The sequence below is a fragment of the Microtus ochrogaster genome, chromosome 4 (genome assembly GCF_000317375.1).
Source record: "Microtus ochrogaster isolate Prairie Vole_2 chromosome 4, MicOch1.0, whole genome shotgun sequence".
NCBI classification, from domain to species: Eukaryota; Metazoa; Chordata; class Mammalia; order Rodentia; family Cricetidae; genus Microtus; species Microtus ochrogaster.
The window spans coordinates 79,127,178-79,151,308 of NC_022011.1; the positions used below are offsets into that span (position 1 = coordinate 79,127,178).

The following is a 24,131-nucleotide window of genomic DNA, read 5'->3' on the forward strand; positions in this document are numbered from 1 at the left end:
GTGGAGTTTTGCTGATTTTGTCTGCTGACTCTCCCCACTGAAGCATCATGGTTTCTGTTGCCGTGGTCCCTGTATCTGCACCTGGAACCCTGCACAGCCACGGCGCAGGTGCTGGAAGAGGGAATTTGATGGAGTGAATACCTGGGAACACTTTAGAAATGTAATCATCGTGGGATTCAGTGTGATGATGTCTTGTGCTGTTTGTTAAAGGAGTGCCACTTAAACAGACACACGCAAACTGAAAAAAAAAACCCATGGTACAGCTGGCCTGCTAGCTCCGTCTTGTTAGCGTTGGCACTAGTCACAGCTGCCAAATTTTCCTATATTTAGATAGTTGTTTCATTTCTTCCTGTTTAGACTAACTGTAATTTTCCTCTCCCTGGGCATCCTCTTTGTTTTTCCAAGGACAAAATTACAATGAACCCCATTATGAAGCCAATTGATGCTACAATGATTAGCTTCACTTCCGGCTTGGATTAAGTTGTGTTCACTGGAGCAGAACCTGCATATGTCCATTCTTGTTACTGTTATTGTACTGTTAGTTAAAAGCTGAATGTTATCTGTGTCTGTAGCCAATAGGATTTGAAAACTGAGTCATTCTTTTAGCTAAACCGGGTGACATCATTCAGTTTATATTTTAAAAAAATGTGTATTTTACTGCATTCCTAACTTCACACTAAGTCAAGATAAACAAGCTATATATATAGTCCATAGAACCACGGAGGTTAGGTAGAGAGTAAGGGACTAGGTGGGCGACAGTGGATCTTCCTAGGAAAGGGAAATGGGATACAGTTATGGATGAACACAGGTGGGGGAACTGGACCAGTAGGAACAAGCATGGAAGAGAGGAAAGGAAGGGGGGTGAGAATAGGAGATAGCTAAAATCAAGGATTCTTGAGGGGTGGTATGGAAACCTAGCACAGTAGAAGCTCTAAACTATGTATAAATATGAAGATACTCTACATGAAATTGCCAAATAATGTGGAGGCAGGGCCCCAGCTGCACATCTCTTGTCACTGAATGAAGCTCCCAGTACTGGGAATGGGTTCCATATAGTTGAGTTATTCACCAAAGGGGTCCCATGGGAACAACCAGACAGCACAGACTGTTACCAAAGCTATAGGTTGCTCTCCACAAGCTGGTGGTAAGGCGCTACGGCTGAAGACAATACCTACACAACTCATTGAACACAAAGAAGTAGAGCTGCTGCCTACATAGACCCTTCACACCCACAGACTAATGTTCTTGGTATCAGAAGGTACTCCGCATGCTACCAAAGGAGAACTGTGAACACCCACCCAGCTATAAACCCCTTGATCTACAGTGGTATCCTGCATGCATGCTAATGCAATGGTGCTACAAAGCTTGTGTGAGTAACCAGCCAATATCTGGTTTGTCTGAAGGTCCATACCACAAGATGGAACCCATACCTGATGATGTTTGGTTGACCTAGAACCTGAGACTAGATAGAGCAAGGACCAAGGTTAAAACCAAATGCTAAGGAAATATAGCAATAAAATGACTCCTGATGACATCCTGCTATGCTTCTAGATCAGTGCCTTGCTCAACCATTATCAAAGAAGCTTCCTCCTGCAGAGGTGGTGTAGATGGAGGCTGCTCATTCATTTCCCCGCAACCCAGACCAGAAATAATCACACAGAAATTATAATAATTACAACACTGCTTGGCCTGTTAGTTAGGCTTCTTATTAACTAACTCTTATATCTTAAATTAACCCATTTCTATTATTTTGTATTTTACCACGAGGCTTGTGATTTACTGGTAAGGTTCTCCAGTGTCTGTCTCCTTCGGCAGCTACATGGCATCTCCCTGACTCTGTCTTCTTTCTCCCAGCAATCAGTTTAGGTTTTGTGCCTAGCTCTATTCTGCCCTGCCACAGGCCCAAGCATCTTCTTCATTAAGCAATGGTAATAAAACATGTTAACAGCATACAGAGGGGAATCCCACATCAAGATGGGAACAAATATAGAGACTCACAGCCTCATAATATGTACAGAGTGTGAAATCTTGGAGCATTCATCCCAAAAAGGAATATCTCCATCAGTCCCTTCCCTGAGGACTCAGGGAACTCTGCAGAAGAGGAGGTGAAAAGAGTATAAGAGTCAGAGGGAATGGAAGGTACCAGTGAAACAAGGCCTTCTAAATACAAGAGGAACGATGCACATATGAACTCTCAGAGTCTGAGGCAGCGTGCATGGAAACTCTGCAGAAGAGGAGGTGAAAAGAGTATAAGAGTCAGAGGGAATGGAAGGTACCAGTGAAACAAGGCCTTCTAAATACAAGAGGAACGATGCACATATGAACTCTCAGAGTCTGAGGCAGCGTGCATGGAGCGTGAATGGGAGTGTACCAGATGTGGTCCCATAGCTGAAAGGAGACATGGGCACAAGCCCCATCTCTAATGCAGAAGTTATCTCCAGCTGTTAACCATTTGCAAATGAAGATTTAGAGAGTCTCTCGCTGGAGAAACAAAACTACCCTTAAGGGTATACCACATGCCCAGCAGAAGATGGCCAACAAAAAACTAACTCAATGGCCTCGTTGAGGACTCCTTTTCTCGTAATGTTGTACCAGGGCTTTTTCTTTTTAACTTTATCTTTTTTAAAATTTTATATCCTCTGTTTCTCTGTCTCTCTCCCCTACAGGTTCTTTGCTTCTGGCTTTGTATTTTTATGGGATTCTTGACTGTGTGAATGAGTGGGTCTTACCATCTACATCTGTCTTGCACCTTCTCTTGGGCTCCTTTCCTTCTGGTTATTTTTGTTTTGTCTTATTCTAATGTAGTTTTGTCATGTTATATATTATATTATATTATATTATATTATATTATATTATATTATATTATATTATATTATATTATTTCACCTTAGAAGCCTGTTCATTTTTTAATGAGAAACAAAAAGTAGATGGATACAAGGGGCTGTGGGGAAGAATTGGGAGGAGTAGAGGGAAGGGATGACGTAATCAGGATATATCATATAATAAACACTATTTTCAATAAAAGAAAATATAAAATAAATAAACATTATAACTGAGTTATCCTCGTAGAGATTAAAAATATTGCCAAGGCATCAAAAACCTTCTAATTATGAAATTTTAGAAACTAGTTGGAAACCCAGGCCAGCATTGTCATTAGACCTGGCGGTGCATCTCTAAGGTAGTAATTGCATGTTAGCCTGATACGAATTGTCTAGATAATGCTTCCCAATGATGACAAAATAACGTGTCTTCTCAGGTCATTTGCTAAAGCTGTTTACAATGGAGCCTGTACAATGTCATTGTCTCATAGTCATTTCCCTTCCAAAGGTTACTCCATGCGTGCAATGAGCCATTCATGGCCCTTTGAGTGTAGATTGCTGCCGTGAAGCCATTTGTATACTTTAGCCTGGTGTCTGATGGCTCCAGCCTGGTTCAGTTTCATGGACTCTCTAAGCACCACCATTTTTTGCTGCACTAACAGCCTTGTTTCTCATTTGTTTGCACGAGGAAGTTCGGTGATTGATAATGTGTGTGCCTGGAGAACCAGCCATCTGACACAGCAGTAAGGGCAACCCTAGGAGAGTGTATGAGCCAAATGACAAGAAAGCAAACATTGACAGGTTCATATTGTGGACAGCAAACTCAGAACCATTCTAGGTGTAAACAAAGCAAAGAAGCATTCAAAGAACACAAGAGGAAACATTCTACCTACATGGATATAGGCTTGTCAGTGAGACAGTGTGGCTGGTTGGCCCCCATTTTTTTTTGTTTCCCAGTAAATAGAGTGATAATTCGAGAGATCATGTTTTAATATCATGCCAGTTTCATTAATCGCCGATCCATTCTGGCTCATTGACTTTAATAACGCTTTCCGCTGATGGGTGCTTTCTCATGCATTCGGAAAAACCTCACAGTATCACCAGCTCAGCCCTCCTGATATCGCTCGGCTGCATCAGTCTGTCCTACTTGGGTCTTGCATCACCTCCCTCTAAAAACTGATTACACACTCGGGGAGATCAGAAGCTAGGAAAAGAGGGAGATGTGCGTGATTAAAATTCAAACATGATGATCAAAACTTAACTGTTTGGAGATCAATTCTTTGTAATTAACTCGGCAACCCGTAAGATAATTTCTCTATACTAATTAGGAGGTAAGTAGAATATGAAGACTTACCACTCATTTAGTGGCCATAGTTTGTTCAGTTGTCTTATTAGTATTGAGTGATGATGAAAACAGGTTGCCATCCTCTGATGAATATTAATATATGAAAGTGCCTGTAAGGAAAAGGTGGTGATTATTTTTCCTAAATTAAAATTGCAAATTGTCATCACAATTTAATTTAAAATTTTTAAATCTTTAATAATCAGCATAATATAGAATAGGCACCTCAGAGAAGATACACTGAGAAACAATTACGAACTTCATGAGTTTCTCTCAAAATCACAAAGTTAGACCAAATGAGCTTTTTATTATCTTGAATCCTAATAATTCTCTATTTATATCTAATACAGGTGCCAGCTTTGCACGTCAGGTCCTCTCCGTTACCATAGATGAACAGGGCCCCTACAAAAATAACCCAGAAATCTTCCTGTAGATGAGGTTTGCTTTTCATGGGGACAGAGTTGACACTGCAGCCAGAGTGTGGCAAAACAGGTTTGTCTTTCAGAAGAAAAATGGAGGTGTGTCAGGACACAGTCCAAGAAATGGAGTCCTGTCAGGGTTCTGCATGCTTGTGAGAAAACAGGACGAGAGTCTTGTGACCCCAGTTTCTTCAAAACTCAGAATTGCCCTTGGGATATGTTTGCGTGCTCTTCTGAAGTGGAGCAGACAGGAGTGAGTTCGCTTCAGCTGTTGTCTGTGCAGAAACATGTTTTTTCCAGGTGTGGCTTGCGCTTGGGATTGGGCACTTTACCAGGGGACTCACCCTCAGAGTACCTTATCTGATGCTCTGAATAAAGCTGGCTATTGCATGAGACTTTACTCCAGCTCATTTTTAGGCTTTGCTTTCCCAGGTTCACAACGCCAACTAGAGCAGTAAACAGAAGTGGGGGGGGGGGGACAGTGGAATATAGGGTCAGATAAGAGTTAGATAGGAATGACTGGAGCCAACTCCTTGCTTCACACACGAGCACCCTGATGGGTGAATTTATTGACAGAGTCATCGGCTGGCTAGGGGCAGGGCGAATCCTGAGAGGAGGGTTGTTTGTCCCCTTTGTGCCCCTCATGTGTTCTTTCTGTGATTGCAGGGATGGGAGCATCCACCCTCTCCGTTACACTTCTCTACCTTCATCGTAGTCCCTGCTCATATAAATTAACACTGGAAGTGCTGGGCATTTGGGTTCTGTATTTCCCTAGAGCATTCTCAGATGGTGATGTCCCGATACAGCTGTCTCTAATGTCCACTCAAGTAAAATACTCCCCTTCCATGGCCATGATGGCCATTTCGAGGCAGAGACTCATTGATAGTCCTATGATATGAACTTAGGAAATACAGACCTGTTTATTCTTAACAGGTTGGAATCTATGACTCATCTGATGTCACATGCTCCTTGTAGGTTTCCAGATATGGTACCAGATATGGAGACAAACTAACACTTTTCAAAGCAAGTAAAATTTCGTGGGTACGAAAAAAAATCAACCTTAGGGAGCTCTATATTTTGAAGAGAGCGAATGGAAGAAAAGGCTTTTCACTCCCTTTTAATATGATCTCTTTGAAGTGTTTAAGGTGATTTTCATGTATGTAGGACTTGGCTCAAGGTAACTTTATGTAAAGGAAAACAGCGATGCCTATGAAAAATCCTGATGGTCATTTAAGGTGCACAGTCTCAAAGGCTTGTTCTCTCTTACTGCTAAAGATCATCTAATTGCATTCTTTATTGTGACCCCAACAACGAGTCTTCCTCCATTCAACCTGATTGGTTGGGCTCTGGCTTTTGTGTGAGAAGATTGGGGGAGGGATGCATCAAGCTGAGTGCCAGTTTGCTGTTGACTGTATGACCTTACATATGGTGAATGACATTTGTTTGAACAACTCCAGGGTCTCTTTTGTTGTGAACAAGGGCTTTTGCAGATAGATATATCTGTTGCCATGTGTATTTTGCATGGTCAGGTAAAAGATGGCAAGGAAAACCAGCAGCACAGTGACTTGAAAGACAAAGAAATGGATCTATGCCATGTTTAAAAACTCTGTTAGGAGTGGCCTGGGGCATGTCTGTTCCTGGGGGTTGTCAGAGACTTGAGTCCTTTTTTTTCTATTTGTTGATTTGCCAGCCTCAAGGCAGTAGTTCACAAACTTCCAGGTTTGAAACCCTGAAACAGCATCAAGATACATCGAATCTTAAAGAGCTTTGTTTATATATTGACATTAGACACTGTAATATCTATTGATATTTATTTATTGGAAATCAAAACTGAGGGACTTTTAAAAGTTTTCTTTTGAAAAAATTTCTTTAAATTAAAAAAGATATTTAAAATTAACATAAATGAATCCCTTACATTTAACACAAATGACATTTAAAGAAAAACAACTGTTTCCTAAAATTAAAAATTTGGATGGTTTTGTGCTGTTCTTCTTCAGTGCAGATCAACTAGATGTTTATTCCTGTGCCTATAGTCGTCAATCAGTTGTGATAGATTGTTTTAGCTAAAGAAATTCAAATGAAGAAATCTAGACTCCCAAGATGCATAATTTAGTAAAGTAGAAATATGTTGATGTGCCTATCCGGGGATCCAAAATAGAATTTTCCCTCTTCCTGTAAAGTATTTGATCTAAAAGTATTGTGCAGGGAGCCTTTCTCACAGAGCGAAAGCACGGTTGAGGGAGGCTTGAATTTGGGTCCCATTGCTCTGGTCTGTTGTCTTTATAGCTTCTGTGAGGTTTCCCCTTGAGCATCTCACACAGCAGAGCTTGTAGCAACACTTGTGCCTGGCAACAAGAAGGGGTCTCTAAATACCAGTTTCCTTTTCACCTGCCTCTCTCTGCTGACTTGCATGGCTGTCCCTTAGGAACAGTGGTTCCTGCTGCTGCGTCTGTTTTCTCAGAAGTCTCCTGACCAACTGCCAACAAGGCAGCCCATCCCAGAGAGCCCGACATACTCAACCTGTATTGGAGGTATTTTTTGATTGATTCTATTGAGCTCTGCATTTTTTCTCTGCTCCCTTCCTTGCATCTTCCCTCACCTTCATCCCTCTCCCATGGTCCCCATGTTCTCAATTTACTCAGGAGATCTTGTTTCTACTTCCCATGTAGATTAGATATATGTATATATCTCTTAGTGTCCTCATTGTTGTCTAAATTCTCTGGGATTGTGATTTGTAAGCTGGTTTTCTTTGCTTTATGTTTAAAAACCACTTATGAGTGGATAAAGATAATAATTGTCTTCCTGGGTCTGGGTTACCTCACTCAATATGATGTTTTCTAGCTCCATCCATTTGCCTACAAATTTCAAGATGTCATTTTTTTAGATGTCATTTTTTTCCTGCTGTGTAGTACTCCATTGTGTAAATGTACCACATTTCCTTACCCATTCTTCGGAAATGGGGCATTGAGGTTGTTTCCAGGTTCTGGCTATGACAAACAGAGCTGCTATGAACATAGTTGAGCACATGTCTTGGTGTCACAATTGAGCATCCTTTGGATATATACCCAAAAGTGATATTGGTGGGCCTTGAGGTAGATTGTTTCCTAATTTTCTGAGAAATTGCCATACTGATATCCAAAGGGGCTGTACCAGCTAGCAATGCAAGAATGCTCCCTTTTCCCCATAACCTCTCCAGCATAAGTTGTCAGAAGTGTTTTTGATCTTGGCCATTCTTACAGATGTAAGATGGAATCTCAGAGTTGTTTTGGTTTGCATTTCTCTGACTAAGAATGTTGAGCATTCTTAAGTGTCTTTCAGCCATTTTAGATTCCTCTGTTGAGAGTTCTCTGTTTAGGTCTGTACTCCACTTTTTTTACTGGATTATTTGTCCTTTTGATGACCAATTTCTTGAATTCTTCGTATATTTTGGAGATCAAACCTCTGTCTGATGTGGGGTTAGTGAAGATCTTTTCCCATTCTGTAGGCTGCCGTTTTGTCTTGTTGACCGTGTCCTTTGCTTTATAGAAGCTTTTCAGTTTCAGGAGGTCCCATTTATTAATTGTTTCTCTCAGTATCTGTGTTGCTGGGATTATATTTAGGAAGTGGTCTCCTGTGCCAATGCGTTCAAGTGTACTTCCCACTTTCTCTTCTATGAGGTTCCGTGTGGCTGGTTTTATGTTGATTGAGGTCTTTGATCCATTTGGACTTGAGTTTTATGCACGGTGATAGACATGGATCTGTTTTCATTCTTCTACATGTTGATATCCAGTTATGCCAGCACCATTTGTCAAATATGTTTTCTTTTTTTCATTTGATTTTTTTTGCTTCATTATCAAAAATAAGGTGTTCAAATGTGTGTGGATTAATATTCAGGTCTTTGATTCAGTTCTATTGGTTCTCCTGTCTGTTTTTATGCCAATATCAGGCTGTTTTCAGTACGGTAGCTCTGTAGTAGAGTTTGAAGTTAGAGATTTAAGGCTTCAGATTTGAAGCTTCCAGAAGTTCTTTTATTGTACAGGATTGTTTTGGCTATCCTGGGTTTTTTGCTTTTCCATATGAAGTTGAGTACTGTTCTTTTGAGGTCTGTGAAGAATTTTGCTGGGATTTTGATGGGCATTGCATTGAATCTGTAGATTGCTTTTGTTAAGATTGCCATTTTTACTATGTGAATTCTACCTACCCAAGGGCATGGGAGATCTTTCCACTTTCTGGTGTCTTCAATTTCTTTCTTCAAAGATTTAAAGTTTTTTTTCATACAAGTCTTCCACTTGTTTGGTTAGAGTTACTCCAAGATATTTTATGCTCTTTGTGGCTATTGTGAAGGGTGATGTTTCTCTGATTTCTTTCTTGGCCCATTTATTGTCTGTGTACAGGAGGGCTACTGATTTTTTGAGTTAATCTTGTATCCTGCTACATTACTGAAAGTGTTTATGAGTTGTAGAAGTCCCTTGATAGAATTTTTGGGGTCGCTCATGTAAACTATCATATCATCAGCAAATAGTGAGAGTTTGACTTCTTTTTTTCTGATGTGTATCCCCTTGGTCTCCTTTTGTTGTCTTACTGCTCTAGCTAGGACCTCAAGAACTATATTGAATAGATATGGAGAGAGTGGACAACCCTGTCTTGTTCCTGATTTCAGTGGGATTGCTGTGAGTTTCTCTCCATTTAGTTTGATGTTGGCTTGCTGTATATTGCCTTTATTATGTTTAGGTATGTTCCTTGTATCCCTGTAGAGGCACTTTTTAAAACTGAAAAGTGATGTGTGTATTAAATTTTCAAAGAAGTAGGAGTTTTGCAGAAGAGAAGAGCTTCAAAGGGCCACAGGAAACGATTTCTGGAGGCAGAAAGCTAGTACACTGGAGCTCAGAAGACTGGGCAAGCTATGGGGTGCCAGACAAGGGGCTCTGAGGATAAGGCAAAGAGGTAAGTGGTCGCTAGACTGACCACAGCAAGGAAGGTGGCCTGGAGAGACTGGTAGACCAGTGAAGAATAGTCTTTCTTGCATGATCACAGTGGACATATAAGCCAGCAAGAGTCTAGACTGGGAAGAGGTGTATTCTACTTGCTCGACAAAAATGAGGACAGCAAGCTAAGCTTTTTCCTCTCTGGAGAATAAAGTACAGGGATGAATGAACAGAAAATATGTTGATCCTATGCCTCCATCTTCAAATGACAGTGATCTGTTTTGATTTTCTCCGGAAATTCCTCCCTCTGTCTAGTGACTATGCTTCCTACCATATGCCAACTCCAATAGAGTCTCCCTCTCCTGCAACAGCCTCCAAGGCTGGGTTTAGTACCCTCGTGTGTACTCCCTTCTTGCATCTTGCATTTATAGCTGCTAGAGTCTATAATGTACTTGTTTTGGTTGCCTGGGAGATGGCAAGATTCCCCAAAGATGGAGAGCTTGAAGGTGGTGAGTTCATGTTAGCCACTCCACAAGCACGCGAAAGACTGCATGAATGCAGAGGGTACCAGGACAGCACAGAGATGCCCGGGGCTAGTTGGTGGTTTTAAAAGTAAATATGCGGTTAGTGAGGAACCTTTGGACGCTAGAAGGAATGTAAAACTTTGTGTTATATTATTTGCTTATATTAGTCTCTAGTTCTACTTTAAATTAAGAATTTAGGATTAAGTTATTAATAATATATTTATACTTAAAATAAGCCTATAAATACAGAACTCCAAAGGCAGCTATTTCCTGTGCTAGCTTTAAACTTAAAGCTCATTATGATTATTGGATAATTTGAGGGTGGCAATGTATTTTTATTATTCTCTTAATGCTGTTTATGCATAAAATGTCATAAAAGGACCGTTGAAACTTCATAGGCTGGACTTAACTGTCTTTGAATAAAACTTGTTCACTGCAGAAAATGGATATGACAACCTGTATAGTTTAATATTGATATACAAACAAAGGAAAACCACTGAGAAAATCACTACTCAGAGATAAGTAGTAAATAGCTCATTTTAAGGTGTGTGTGTGTATATAAAATATAGTTCTTTCTCCATATCCACTGTTACTACAGTTAAGGATTCAATCAACTATTGATAAAAACAATGCACGTGTATTGAACATCGACGGTCTTCCGAACACAAGCGTGTAACCCTTTCTCCCAGAGCGCTGTCTTCCGATTAGATGTGCTTAGTCTGGAGAGGCTTTACACTATGTGGGAATGTGCGTGGAAGCATAGAAGCAAATGCTACCCCAGTTTATACAAAGGTCTAAGCATTTGCAGATGCCAGTATCTCTGAGAGGTCATGGAATCAATTCATGGATGTCGAGCAAATACAGTGTCTGCTCTATCTCTTAAGCGTGTTGTAGACTCTTCTTGTGATCTGATTTTCACATAAAATAAGCCCATTATGTTCATCCCCCTTGGCCCCATGATGTCAGCACAGCTGGGATAGACAGTCCCGTACGTCTTTGACAGCAATCCCAGACGATATTCCAGCAGTGTTGCCCCTACCCTCACTCAACTTATTCCAGAGCTGTGGGGATCAGTTAGGCTCAGGAAGGTTGCAAGCTAGAAACATGGAGAAATTAACACTGTAGCTTTCAGGCAATAGGGGATGGGAGGGGAGGGCACATTGCAGGTGTCTGGTTCTGAGGTGAGACTGTGACTGGATGCCTGTGAGGAAGGGGCTTTCCAGTGGGGTTCAGAGGGTGCTGCCAGCAGCAGGAGTCAGCTCGTTTCTGCAAACCTTACCACGTTTCCTCCTCATCTGCCTTGCTTTCTTCTCACCAGTCTGCATCCAGTTCTGCATCCCAGCATCTGCTTTTAAAGGAGGCCAGACTCAGAACGTTTAACCTCATATTTTTGATAATTATATTTATTTTATCCATACATAATTACAAAAAGAACTGAAACAGATATTTATGTATCAAATGCCTTTACAGCAAAGCCTGGTGTTTAGTGGTTTGGGGGGTTTTTTATAGTAAATTCTGGGTCAAGGGCATGCACATTTTAAAGGCTCTTGATATATGTTAATTGGCAGCGTATTGGTTTTTCTTTGCACTGATGATCCCTTGATATTAACCTTGTTAAATATGTGCTAGGTGCTGCGGTAAAATAAAAAGTCTGTGCAATTTTGTTCTGTAGATTTTATTATTAAAACAGAAACATTTTATTTAAATGTTGCCTATTTGTATCTTTGCTCCATTTTTCCATTATATGTTAAGTCTCTTGGTCAGTGTCTGATTCCTTTACATATTAGCGCTATCAGTCCTTTGTTGCATGTTGTAAGTTGTTCTGAAATTGCCTTTTGACTAATTTATACTTCTTAATAGCCACTCTTGTTGGCTTCGTTGCCAAATTCCTTATTAATTCGCCTGCCCATCTGCCATCCTTTGTGTTGACATCTTCATCATTTTGTTCCTCTCTATAAATCTTTCATATTCTTTCTCCTTGGTGAGGTCTCTTCATCCCAGCTTCTTTCTCTAAACATGGAATTAACCAAGGCATCTGGATTTTTGCTTGTCACTACGTGGAGAAGTGTGTACATCAGCCCTGACAGAGGTGGCCTGGGATGCTGGTTCTCGGGAACCAGAGCCAGCATGCCCTATGACATTCAGGGTGTTGGAGCCCTGCAGTTGAGCAGAGGCAGAAAAGTTGAGTTCTACTGGTTGAGAGGAATGCCGCTGACATTCCCTCATCTTTGTTTTTCTGATAAAACCTTCATAGAGGCTCCGTGGCCTCAGGGCCAGGGCTCTTTAGGATCTTCTGATTACGTGGGCTTGGCAGATCTTCAGATCACTTTCAAAATTGATTGCAAAATGTGCTGAAGACACATGCAAGACCAGATCTAGAAGAACAGCACCCCTGCTGAGCCTGAGCAACATGAAAGGCCAACGTCCTTGTGTGTTGCCACAGGGTTGGTTCCAAATTACATCGCACGTGACAAGAACTTTCAAAGCTAACACAGAGGCTGTGTGCCTCCAGGAAGAAGTTACCACTTTGCAGATTTATAGTCGCGTGTCTCCAGGCCCAGAAAAGGAGTAAAAGATCCCTGGTCCGTTCTGATGAGCATTGCTGGGCACTTTCTACCTACAAACATAGTTTGTAGGATGAAAGACAAAGTCAGTTTCTTTGCATCTTTTTAAGATTGCAAAACATAAAATGTACCTTTTGATTCTGTTTTTAAATTAGAATAAAATCAATATCATTATACTGAATAATGAAGTATAGGTTGAGTGTTTACAAGGACTTTCGGTGTTTATGTAATACCGATATTAAGCATTGTTAAAATTACAGGTAAAAGGAGAGATACGCAGAGATGTTGGAAGATAGGCACAGTGGGTGTGACTGAGCTTCAGGGTTAGATGTCAACTTCCCAAAGCCAAGATGCAATGTCATAGGAGGTGACCTTGTTCTCATGTGTCGATGAAACAAGCTAAGCTTTCACAGAAAAAAAAAAAAAGCACAATATTTTTTCCCTTGGACTGAAAAAAATATTTCTTCCCTTGGACTAAATTTCAAAGTAAAAATACCATGTGGGACTTTAGATTGATCTCAGCATGAACGAAGAGTGATTTCTATCCTAAGTTTGCTGCCAGCATGGAAGCATTTTCCTTAGTCTGTTCTAGAAGTAAGGCCTGGATACACCCAAAAGGTATAATGTTGAAATAATGCGATATTGCTTGGCTGGGGTGTTTTCAGAGAAAAAACAGTTTTGCAAAAGGATTTGCAATACTTATATGTTATTAATACATCTTTCCTTAATTCAGGGAGTACCTTTCTAGCATTTCCATGCCTAATACAAAGAGCCAGACATTTATTACTTAAGCCACACAGGGCAGTGCGTTTTGGGCTGTCTTCCTCTGGTCATGAGAAAACCAGAAGGAAGTTTTGTTTCTTTGTTGTTTTGCTTTGTATATAGCTCTGACTGTCTTGGAACTCATATGTAGACCAGGCTAACCTCAGGCTCAAAGAGATTCCCCCATCTCTGCCACTGCCTCTGCCTCTGGAGTGCTGGGATCCAAGGCATGTACCACTATGCCCAGCCAGAAGGGAGTCTTGGTGAAAAGAGGAAACTGAAATTTTGCCTCTAAGATGCTATCATTGAGTATAGACCACAGACCTTTCATGTCTTTGATAAAGCAACACATGTAATCATATTCAACATATTCAAACCTACATATTTTAATTCATATAATTCGTGCTCTCTTGTTAAACCAAAACAATTATTTTGAATGAAACTATTATCTCCTGAGCTTCAGGTCCTCACCACTTCCCTAAAAAACTATGCATGGATGTATGTATGTATGTATGAATGAATGATTATATGCTTGTATGCTATATGTACCTGTATGTGCGTTTCTGTTTTTTATTTCATCATGGTAAGCTGTATATTCTTTTCTGATTGTTTAACATCTCTTCTCCCTTTGCTTAAACTGACGTAATTATTTCAGAGGATAAAGTGAACGGACCTTACCTATTTTTATGTTAGATTCGTGATGGGATCTCTATAGTAGAGACAATAAAAAGAAACCTGATAACCTAGATTTACTTACTGTTCAAATAAAAAGTAAAAGAATAAATCTCACTCATATCTTTACGTATGCAAATGAAGACTTCGGGGTGAGCCCTAGCAGTACCCCCAAGGCTCCATCCTGCTGCTGGGATTTGGTTTGTTGGGGGTGAAAAGAGCTACATATGCCTCCCCTGGGGCTCTGTATTATTGATGAATGTGCTTGCTGTTGAGTTGGTGTCTGTGAGCAGATGTTCTTAACGTAATGAAAAATCCCTTTGTACATTGTGGTTTAGATGGAGGGTGTTGAAAGTAATTTTTCATACCCCATAATGCGACCTTAGTCTTAATAAGATACTTTGTCAGTTGGCTTAAAATGAAATCAGCTGGTTTGTAATTTAGTAGCTGGTAAGCGTCGTGTGGTCTTATAATGCTGTGTTAGCTTAGACTGCCGTCACAAAACACACTGGCTGCCTGAAATGTATTCCTCAGCGTTCTGGAGGCTCCGAATGAAGGTCTGGCAGGCAGTTGCGCCCGGTGTGCAGATGGCCACCTTTTCCGGGACTCTGCACCACCTCTCTCTTCTGAGTGTGTGTCTGGAGAGGAAGAAAAGTATTTAAGGGCTATGCCTCAAATACAGAGACGCTGAGTATTAAAATGTCTGCATATCAGTTCAGGGTTAACGCACAAATCAGTCTGTGATAGATTTTAAAAATTAAAAAAGTGTTCATTCACTATCTGTTGACCAGTTTTAACATGGAGACAGCAAGCCCAAGCATCTCCATGGTGACTGATAACATGGAGCTCTCGATGTGAAAGGCCTGGGGATCTTCTGTGGATTAAACTGGATTTGAGAGGGAGGTCTTTTCCATGTAACAGCATTCAGTGTTATTAGGTAATAGTCACATACACGAAAATGTGAAATAAACCCCAAATGTCTACCTGGTGGCATTTTTTTAATTGCCTATCTGTGTCCATCCACAGTACCTAGAGGGGAGGACAGTGCAAGGACCTGCCTGACTTGAGTTTTCTACTGACCAGCTAGGTAGCCCATGTGTTACTGTTCCCCTCCAAAGTGGGTTCTGGAATGACACTTTGTATATATGAAAAGGTGGACTATGCTACTGTGTTGTGTTTGGGGTCTGTCCCATGTGTTACTGTTCCCCTCCAAAGTGGGTTCTGGAATGACACTTTGTATATATGAAAAGGTGGACTATGCTACTGTGTTGTGTTTGGGGTCTGTCCGCGTGTATCACAGTAGCTCAGAAATGAGAGCTGTGATAGAAATTTGTGTATCTTACATAGGCAGTACAAAATCAGCAAACAAGGACTGGTGAGGAGCCCCTGGCACCATCTCAGTAGACCTCGGTTCTCATTATCTCCCTCCGATGGCCGTGAAGGAGTGTGACAAACCTATTCCCATGGCGGCGCTGTTAGGAGCAGCATCCCAAAGTGTCTCACAGAAATTCCGCTCACAGCTCTTCTGCTGGAAGTTAGATGTACGGCTGTTCTAAGGGAGGTTGGCCGAGAATCGCTAACTCTAGCAATCATCTACCAGCAAAGATTCCCTTCTGCAAATGGTTGTTAGAACTAATTCAGTTCGTCTGCGCTGAATTATAGACTAGCAATGAGTTGCTTAGAATCAGCCTTTTTAGCATCCTGTACCACCTTACTTCTAAGTATGGGTCATGATCTAACAATTCCAGCATCAATTGGGATGCAAGAAATGCAGAGTTCCCCCCCCCCTCAGCCAGATGTACTGAATCAGGCTGTCTTTCAGCAATGTGTTGAGCTCCGAGCTGCCACGTTCTTTGTAAATCTCTTAAGGCAGGCACCTGCTAGCTGTGTTATTTTGATCACTGACAAGTTGTGTGCGAATTAGATGAGATAATGTGCATGAGTTTACCTTAAGTCTGCACAGGGCTTCATAGTGTTGCTTACGTGGACAGGTGTGGAGCAGGAAGAGGCTGCTGCTCTTGCGCTACCGAAGCAATAAACATGGAGAGTTACTGGACTTCCTAAGTTTCCTAGCCTTTTAAAAGTAATACCTTTATTTATTCTTTGGAAATGTATTTATACATTAATATAGTAGACTTTGATCATATTCATCCATCTCAACCCCCCCAGCTCCCCCAATGTCTCCCACCCAGTCTTATTTCTAACTTCATACCTTCTTAAAAATGTCTTTTTTTTTATTTCTTATATGAGTGTTGTACTTCATTTCCCTCCCCCTTTCCCTTCCTCTAACTTATCCCATGCCTCCCATTCTCATGGCTCCTTATTCTTCTTTAACGTTCTATGCATATATGTACTTTTTTGTTTGTTTATAAACACAGCTGATGCGTTTCCTTAGTGTAGTTCCTTTGGATAAGTGTTTAGATTTGCTCACTTAGGATTGACACTTGTCCCTGGAGAAGACTGTTTCTCCCTCCCTCAAAGGCCATTCATTGCTTGTAGCTCTTGATCTAGGTATGGGGCCTTTTGAAATTGCTCCAGTTTAGGCTGAGATATAGACTGGTGTTCTAATTGTACAGGTCTTATCTAGGCAGCCATGTTGTTGACATTTCCTGGGTGCAGTGTCCTTGTCAAATAGAAAGACACCGTCTTTCAGGATATGTCCTGATTCTCTACCTCCTACAGCCTTCCTGTGCCCTCTTCTGGGATATTCCCTGAACTTAGGTGTAGGGATTGTCTTATAGATATATAATTTGGGGCTGAGCACCCCACGATTAATCAACTTTTGCATTTTGACTAGTTGTGGATTTCTGTAGTGGTCTCTGTCTAAAGCAAACTCAAGCTTTGATGAGGGATAAGAGCCGCACTTATCTGTGACTATAAGAGTACATTTAGAAATTGTACTCATTTAAGGAAGTGACAGTATTAAATTTTCTAGGGTCTCTGACCTCATCAGCCATATGTAGTAAACCAGGTTTGCAGTACGAGGCATGAGTTCTCTCCTGTTGAGTGGACCTTAACATCAAATATGATGACTCTCTAGGATTTAAGAGCCACAATTACACTTTTCAGGATATATTGCTATTTTATTCATTGCTGGGGTTCAGGGAGTTTTTGACTAGGTTTATGGTACCAGACATCAATGCCTTCCTGTGGAACAGGACTCAAATCCAATCAGAGAGCTGCCAGTGGCCACCACAAGAGCTGAGCCACTTGGCAGTAGTGGGCATATCTTATCTGGTAGGTGGTTCTCGTAGATCGTAAGGTTCACTGCTAGGTAAACATACCGACGCCCTTTCTCCCAGGGAGCCTGCAGAGCACCTTTGAACATGGAAAATGCTACCCAGTAGGGAGAAAGCTTTCATCTTAGTCCAGACTTGGTTTCTCTGGTTCTTGCAACCAAGATGAGTGGTGTCTTCAGCAACAGGGGCTTACCATTGAGTTCTGACAGGCAACCAAGAGCCATGGTAAGAGACTGGACTCTGAACAATTCATAAGGAAGTAACGCAAGCCTGGGACCAGATCGTTGTTTAATAACGCATGCCTCCTGGGAGCAGCATTAAAAGTTTGTCAATGGAGAAATTGATTACAGGAATTTATAAAAGTTTCATGGGATAAATTTAATTAAAACAGTTAGATTCGGGAGCTGGAGAGACGGCTCAGTGGTTAAGGCCCCCTACTGCTCTTGCAGAGAACCCCGTCCAGTTCCTTACCACCCATTTGGCAGTGAACAGCAGTCTACAACTCCAGTTCAGGGGATCCAACACCTTCTTCTGGCCTCCAGGGGCACTGCATGTATGTGGTGCAGAGACATATGAAGGCACAACACATATACACATAAAATAAAAATAAATCTCTTTTTAAAGTCACGTATAAGATAATCTTATTATAAATTGCAGATTCATATACCAGTATCTAGCCGTAGGCCGAATATTCGTTCTCTGAAAGTGTAGTCCAGAATCAGCCTAGATTTCGGCTGTTTTTGAATTTTGTCGTGTTTGTAAAGTTGTTGAATTTTTAGGGTTTTGGATTTTGGAGCACTTCTGGTTTGAATTTAAAGGTAAAAGGTGCTAAGCCCAAGAGAATCACCTTTTGCTGAGGAGTTCTATTTTGTTTTCTCTGTGAACTGGGGAAGACATTTGATCTGCCTGTGCCACAGTGTTTGGGGGCATCATGTGTGTAGAAGTGTGATGTTAATAGCTCGTGCTGTGTTGCCCGTGGAGGAACCTTACGGTTACAGTATTGGGTCAACAGCTGGCCAGCTGAGCTGGGCCCCTGGTGGCTCTGTCCTGTCTCCAGTGGCTAGTCCTTTGCCTTTGCTTTGGGCGGAGATCAGTGTGAGACAGTCAGTCGGCAGGACCACAAGAGATGTGGGTCTAGATGCTGAATGTCCGATGTATCCAGGGAGAAGGTTCAATTTTTAGAATAAAACCTAATACACAAAGAAAGTGGGAGAGGAAGAAAAGCTGGGTGCAGGACTATTTTCTGCATCTGCCGTCTTACCCGTGACAGGAAAGGGACAGGAAATGATGGCCACAAAAGAGATCCCTGAGACATCTTGAGGGGCAGATGCTCTGTACCCTGGGGGCTTGAGACTGGAAAGCTCTGCCAGGCCTGTTATAGGCCTCATATTTCCTTTCATTCACATTCAGAACATGCTGACCCTGTCATCTACTTGAGCATGAATGCTGGGGTCTGGGGTCAACACGTACATATGACATCCTTTTCCCTTGGGGATTTTCCCACTAATTAAGTATGGAGATACTTTATTAGAGATAAAAGTAGTGAATAACATTGTACTGAGCTTTAAAATAGATGTTATGCTATGCCCACACTTTTAAAACGTGCTTATATGTGTGTATTTAAAAATAAATCTATATTTATATCTACATCACATAGGGAAAGAAGACCAAAAATGTGTTATCATTTAAAATGTTCATGCTAACAAGAACTCAGGTTGTTTGTATTTTCATGCTCTTCTGTGCTCTCCAGATCTTCTTCGATGAACATACATTGCCTGTATGATATGAAAATAGAATAACTTGCTGAGCTTTTGAAGCTGCCGTAGCGTTTCTATACACGGTCTCATTCGCTCTTCTTTGCTGTTGCCCTGTTTTAGTTTTCCATTGCTTGAAGAGACATCAAGGCAAACTATAATAGAAAGCATTTAGTTGGAGGACTTGTTTACAGTTTCAGGCTGAGTCCCTGGCCATCATGGAGGAAAGCAGGGTAGAGCAGTAGCTGAGTTTACATCATGGTCTCTAAGCTGGAGGCAGAGAGGTGGGGTAGGCAATGAGAGAGACTGGATCAGGTGTGAGCTGCTGAAAGCCCAAATCTCCAGCGCCCAAGCCACACTCACCTCCTTATCCTTTCTGAAACAGTGGCACCGACGAGAGACCAAGCATTCAAATTTATGTGCTTTTAGGAGCCCTTCTCATTCAAACCACCACACACCCCATAATAGTAACCATCAATGGTCTAGATAAGAGAGATGGAGGAAATAGACAGACCAGACCCCCAGGAAATCAAGGACACTAGCCACACAGAGTGGATAGTGGGTAGTGTTGAACCAATAGCAAATGAGAACCCAAAACAGCAAAACTCTCAAAAGAAAGAAGGGGGATGGTGCTTAAATGAAGAGAAAATATGGAGACTCGCAGACATTTTAAAATGTGCTCCCTCAGGGGGCCCTTTGTATGCAGTTCGGTTTTATCAGACTCAGATGAGATGTAGTGACTGCATGTCAGCAGGGGACCACACAGTCTCTATTTGATTGCAATTTAGGCACTACTGGACCATGTGACCAGAAGGAAGATCTTCCAGACAAAGGGCCTGCATTTACCTAATGAAAGAAATAAGAATAATATCAATACCATTGTAAGGATTCAATGAGTTTTTTGCATCAGTACCACCACAATGTGTTAGACATAGGCAGGCCTAACAAATATTAGCCGCCAGAAAGTAGTCGTTTTCATCGTGTGGCCCAGGAGTGACAATCAGGGAGAAGAATCACCAGAACAATATGGGTATATCAGTGCCTAGGGATGGGTACCACAGAGTTGGCGGCTAACTGCGGATGAGGAAACTCAGACAGAGAACGTTAATAGGAAAATGTGAGGATGTTGGTCCTGATGTTATTGGATGGTTCAGCTCTCTGTCTCAGTTCACATCAGTTCTTCTCTGGTCATTGTAGGTTTTGGAATTTGTGTGATTACTTAGATTGTTTGAAGTTACATGCTTTGATAAGGCAAACAGTTGCCATCAAAGAAGAATGATTTATCCTAGAAACTTGGGCCAGAAGATGGGAGGTAGAGGGTACCATGGGGATTCCTCTGAGCCATCCTGCTGAAGTGAAGTGTGTCGGGGAACCCTGGTCAAAGAATGAATATTGAGGCCCGGGAGTTCCAGGGTAGATTGTACCAACTGTGAGCCATGTTTTCCCATACGTGAGATGGATGTTTTGCATCCAGCCCTGGAAGCACAGCTGTTGAGGTTGGTACATTGCAGGATTACAACAGAGCGAGCGACCAACAGAATTTATGACCTCCGGGTGTGAGAGAACTCCTTTCCAGAGAGCATTGTGGTTGGATTCCTGATGTTTTAACAGTTCTAAAGCATGTAAAGTCCATTTCTTTGGTTTTTTTTTTTCTTCCAGACCCCTTGGCTGTGGAATACAAGACACTGCTGGTATAACTACCCCTACCAGGTAAGGAGGTCTGACTTTCTGGGGTTTACAGATGTAGGGAATTTTCCCTAGGTCATCTTCCTGGTGCCATGCAGAATGCATGTGGTTGAGTAGCCACTTAAGTTTTGGTATTGCTCCTGCTCGTTAACATCAACCATAACCTAGTGAAGACAAGGCTTCATTGTGTTCTTAAATGAAGTGCCGAATCAAAGTCTGGTTGCTTTGCTAGAGAACAGGATCTAGTCACTTCAGTAGGTGACAGGTTCCTGGTTCTCAGCACAGAGAAAAGTCGAGAAAGGCCTGCTGGCAGTGCAGGTTTGCCTCCACAGCAAGTAGGAATGTTCAGGGGTAGCCCTGAGTTCTGTTGACTTTGGAGCTTAGAAGTAGCCTCTAAATATGTAAATCAAGCACCATTTCTCCCAGTGCAGAAAACTGCACTAAAGCCATTACACCTGGATGAATTGTTTCTGTAACTGAAAAAGAGGCACCATCTTTGACAACCGAAATGCAATCATAGCCCTGGAAGGGGAGGCTTCCCTCTCTGCCCACTGCTGCACTTTTGCATCCCCTCGTGAATTCAGTAGGATTAGCTCAAGTCCTTGTCACCCCTGGAGCAATTAATTTTGATTGCATTAAAATATAAAAGATCAAAGGTAGAATGGGGAATTTTCTAGTTTGTCAAGATATGTCCTAGAAGGGAAGCAAATGAAACTAGGTATTGTAATAAGCGCCTTCATTTTTATTTTTAGCTTAGGGTTTGCATTTTAGAGGCGTTTAGACTTCCTGTGTGTATAGGGTTAATGGGGAACACGTAGTCCACATTTTCTGTGCTGTCCTGAGAACTGCCATTGGTAGAGGCAGACACTGGATACTCCTTCAAGGGTAAGGGCACATTGAAATGGAATTCCAGTTTGCATTTGAATCCCTTAATTTATTTAGATTAGAAAAGAATTTCCGTAAGCAGCAGGACATAGTTAGAGGAAGCTGAGAATTCCTGCAATAACTAGGGACTGACAGAAGGTGGAAGCCAGTCCATTACCTGACACAGTTGCTTCAGGCCCTGCTGCGCTCCCCTGTCTGCGTGCGTCTCAGCATCTCCCTTCCTACTTAGACTAGGGTATTAAAGGCTTCTGGAAATCTATTTGGAATGTTGGCACCGCAGCTGCTACAATGCCCCATGTTTAAGAGGTAAATTCCACAACAATGAAAGGCATTGAGACAATTTTGTCATACAAAATGTAACACTTAACCTTGTCTTTAACTGTAATGTAGCCCAGAATAACTTTCACGTTCTAAATGCAGCTGCGAGGGTGTTTGGTTGGAGCTGAGTGTCTAGGACTGTGGCCCAGAATATAGCCGTGGGCTGTTTCATAGACAGCACCATAGATTTAGCATGAAAGTCTGAGGGGCTAGAAGATAAGGTTAAATTTAAAAGTGGAAAATATCCTCAGGGTGGAAAGAAAGATACCTGGTCTGTGGGGATTTGGATCAAGAATTGTCTTCTAACTGGTAAGACTAATACAGTTCAGGGTCCCCAGATCTCGGAAGTGTTCATCGTCTCTCATGGCAACAGTGGTTATCCTCGATAAGTGCTAATAAAAATTACTGGCTTGCTTCGCGTAGGGGATGTAGGAAATTAAATAGCATGTATGCAAGTAAAATGCTTTGCATACAGTCATATATATATATGGAGAGCAGATTTCTCAAACCTTCAGTGCACTTTTAAAGATTGAACATGCTCATGAAATATGTATTGTCTTCAACATATAAGTAAACTGAATAGATTTTTTTCAGTGAAAAATAGTAGTTCTGCTTCGACTTTAAACACACATCCTCTTTTATGTGAGTGTGCCTGTTTGTTCCACATGTAAGAGTTTTATATGGGTATGTATTTTAAAGATTAAAGTAGCATGAGGTTTATAGGCGGTTGGCCCTTGTACAGCTCATTACAAGGAACACACACTGGGCAGGAGAGGCCGCAATGTAGTGGTCAGGGGCCTCCCTAGCCACGAGACCTGGCTGTGTCCTTTAAACCTGAATTAACTGATAGCAATTTTCTGCCAGCTCTGTAATCTACACGAGGAATGAGAGTGGTAATTTTGCAGATTTCAGGATGCTCAGAGTGAGTCACGTGGGTGTGTTTCACCAACTGTAGAGTGGCGGATGGGTGCTGATTGCTGGGGTGCTCACACGCACTTGAGCTCGGCCCGTCTAGATGTGACCTAGCATGTCCTGTGACCTTCTGAGGCACTCTCCCAGATGACGATGCCAGGAAGCAGAGAATCTCATCAACACCAAAATCTGACCTTGGCTCAGAAGCTCCAGCCAGGGCCCTGTTTTCCCAGCCTGCATTGCTGCTGACAGCATCTGAAAGGCATGTCAGTGGGAAATAGATTTCTTTCAAGGTACCCCTGAGCACAGATGCTGCTTTCATTTCACAGGAAGAAACTGTGCTCCATTCATGAGAGCTCCCCTCTCATGCCCTGGTTACTGCCCAGCAGCCCATCCTGCAAATTCCATCACATTGGATATTAGGCTTCAACACACTGGTTTGTAGAGGTCCTAGCATTCAGTCTATAGTAATTTTCTTTGTCACTTTGAGTCCAGAATTGCCAAACTAACATCTTATCCTATAACGTTTCTTGTTGGAAATATAAGGGAGACATAGTTTTCCTTGGTGCACGTACTGAGTAAGAGCCTTCTTGTGATAGCCATTCACTATGCCATGACTGGCATATGGTGCATACGACATTCATTTCCTTTATACTACAGACTGTTGCCTTCTGAACAGTGGTGTGAATATGTTTGAAGAGATTCAGAGATAATTTTTTAAACTTTCCAATAAGCCAAGACACTTCATTCCAGCTCAATTAAAAAAACAAATTTTAAAAAGCTAAAAATAACTCATCAACATACTGTTGAGAAAAACTTTAATTTTTATGTAGTGTGTGTGCATGTGGTGTGTGTGCATGTATGTGTGTCTGTGTAAAAAAAAAACATACTTTGCTGACTCTACTGTCTCTCTGAGCCTCTGAGGCAGTCGGACCAGGCATTGTCTCCAGTCCCTCCCCTACCATTTTATAAGTAACTTTACTACCATGTTATAGAGCTGGACCTTCATCTCAGACTTCCTGACTGAGTGCCTGCCTACTCGAGTGTCTGTTTGTACCCTTCTTGTCCCTCTGATCTTTAAGTAAATATTTTTGAATCCTTTGTTTTGAATATTGCAATATATTGAACATTTCCAAAAAAAATTTCTGATGAATGTAGACCTTGAACCTCTGTTTCATTGACCATTATGGAACACATCCCTTCCACCTGCATTCCTTGTTCTGTGCTTTGAATTCTCACAGTGCCTGCTGTGTGTGTGTGTGTGTGTGTGTGTGTGTGTGTGTGTGTGTGTGTGCGCGCACGCGTGCGTGTGTGTGTGTGTGTGTGTGCGC

The 24,131-nt window shown here is 41.6% G+C and overlaps 1 protein-coding gene across 2 annotated transcripts in view; it reads left to right on the top strand.

Annotated features, from left to right (window-relative positions):
• The window catches only part of Cers6 (ceramide synthase 6), a 240,530-nt gene that overhangs the window by 160,423 nt on the left and 55,976 nt on the right, over positions 1-24,131 (top strand). For both annotated transcript variants that reach the window (XM_005346512.3, XM_005346513.2), the window contains exon 5: positions 20,659-20,709. In XM_005346512.3, coding sequence (XP_005346569.1) covers positions 20,659-20,709 — 51 coding nt within the window. The remainder of the gene's footprint in view (positions 1-20,658; positions 20,710-24,131) is intronic.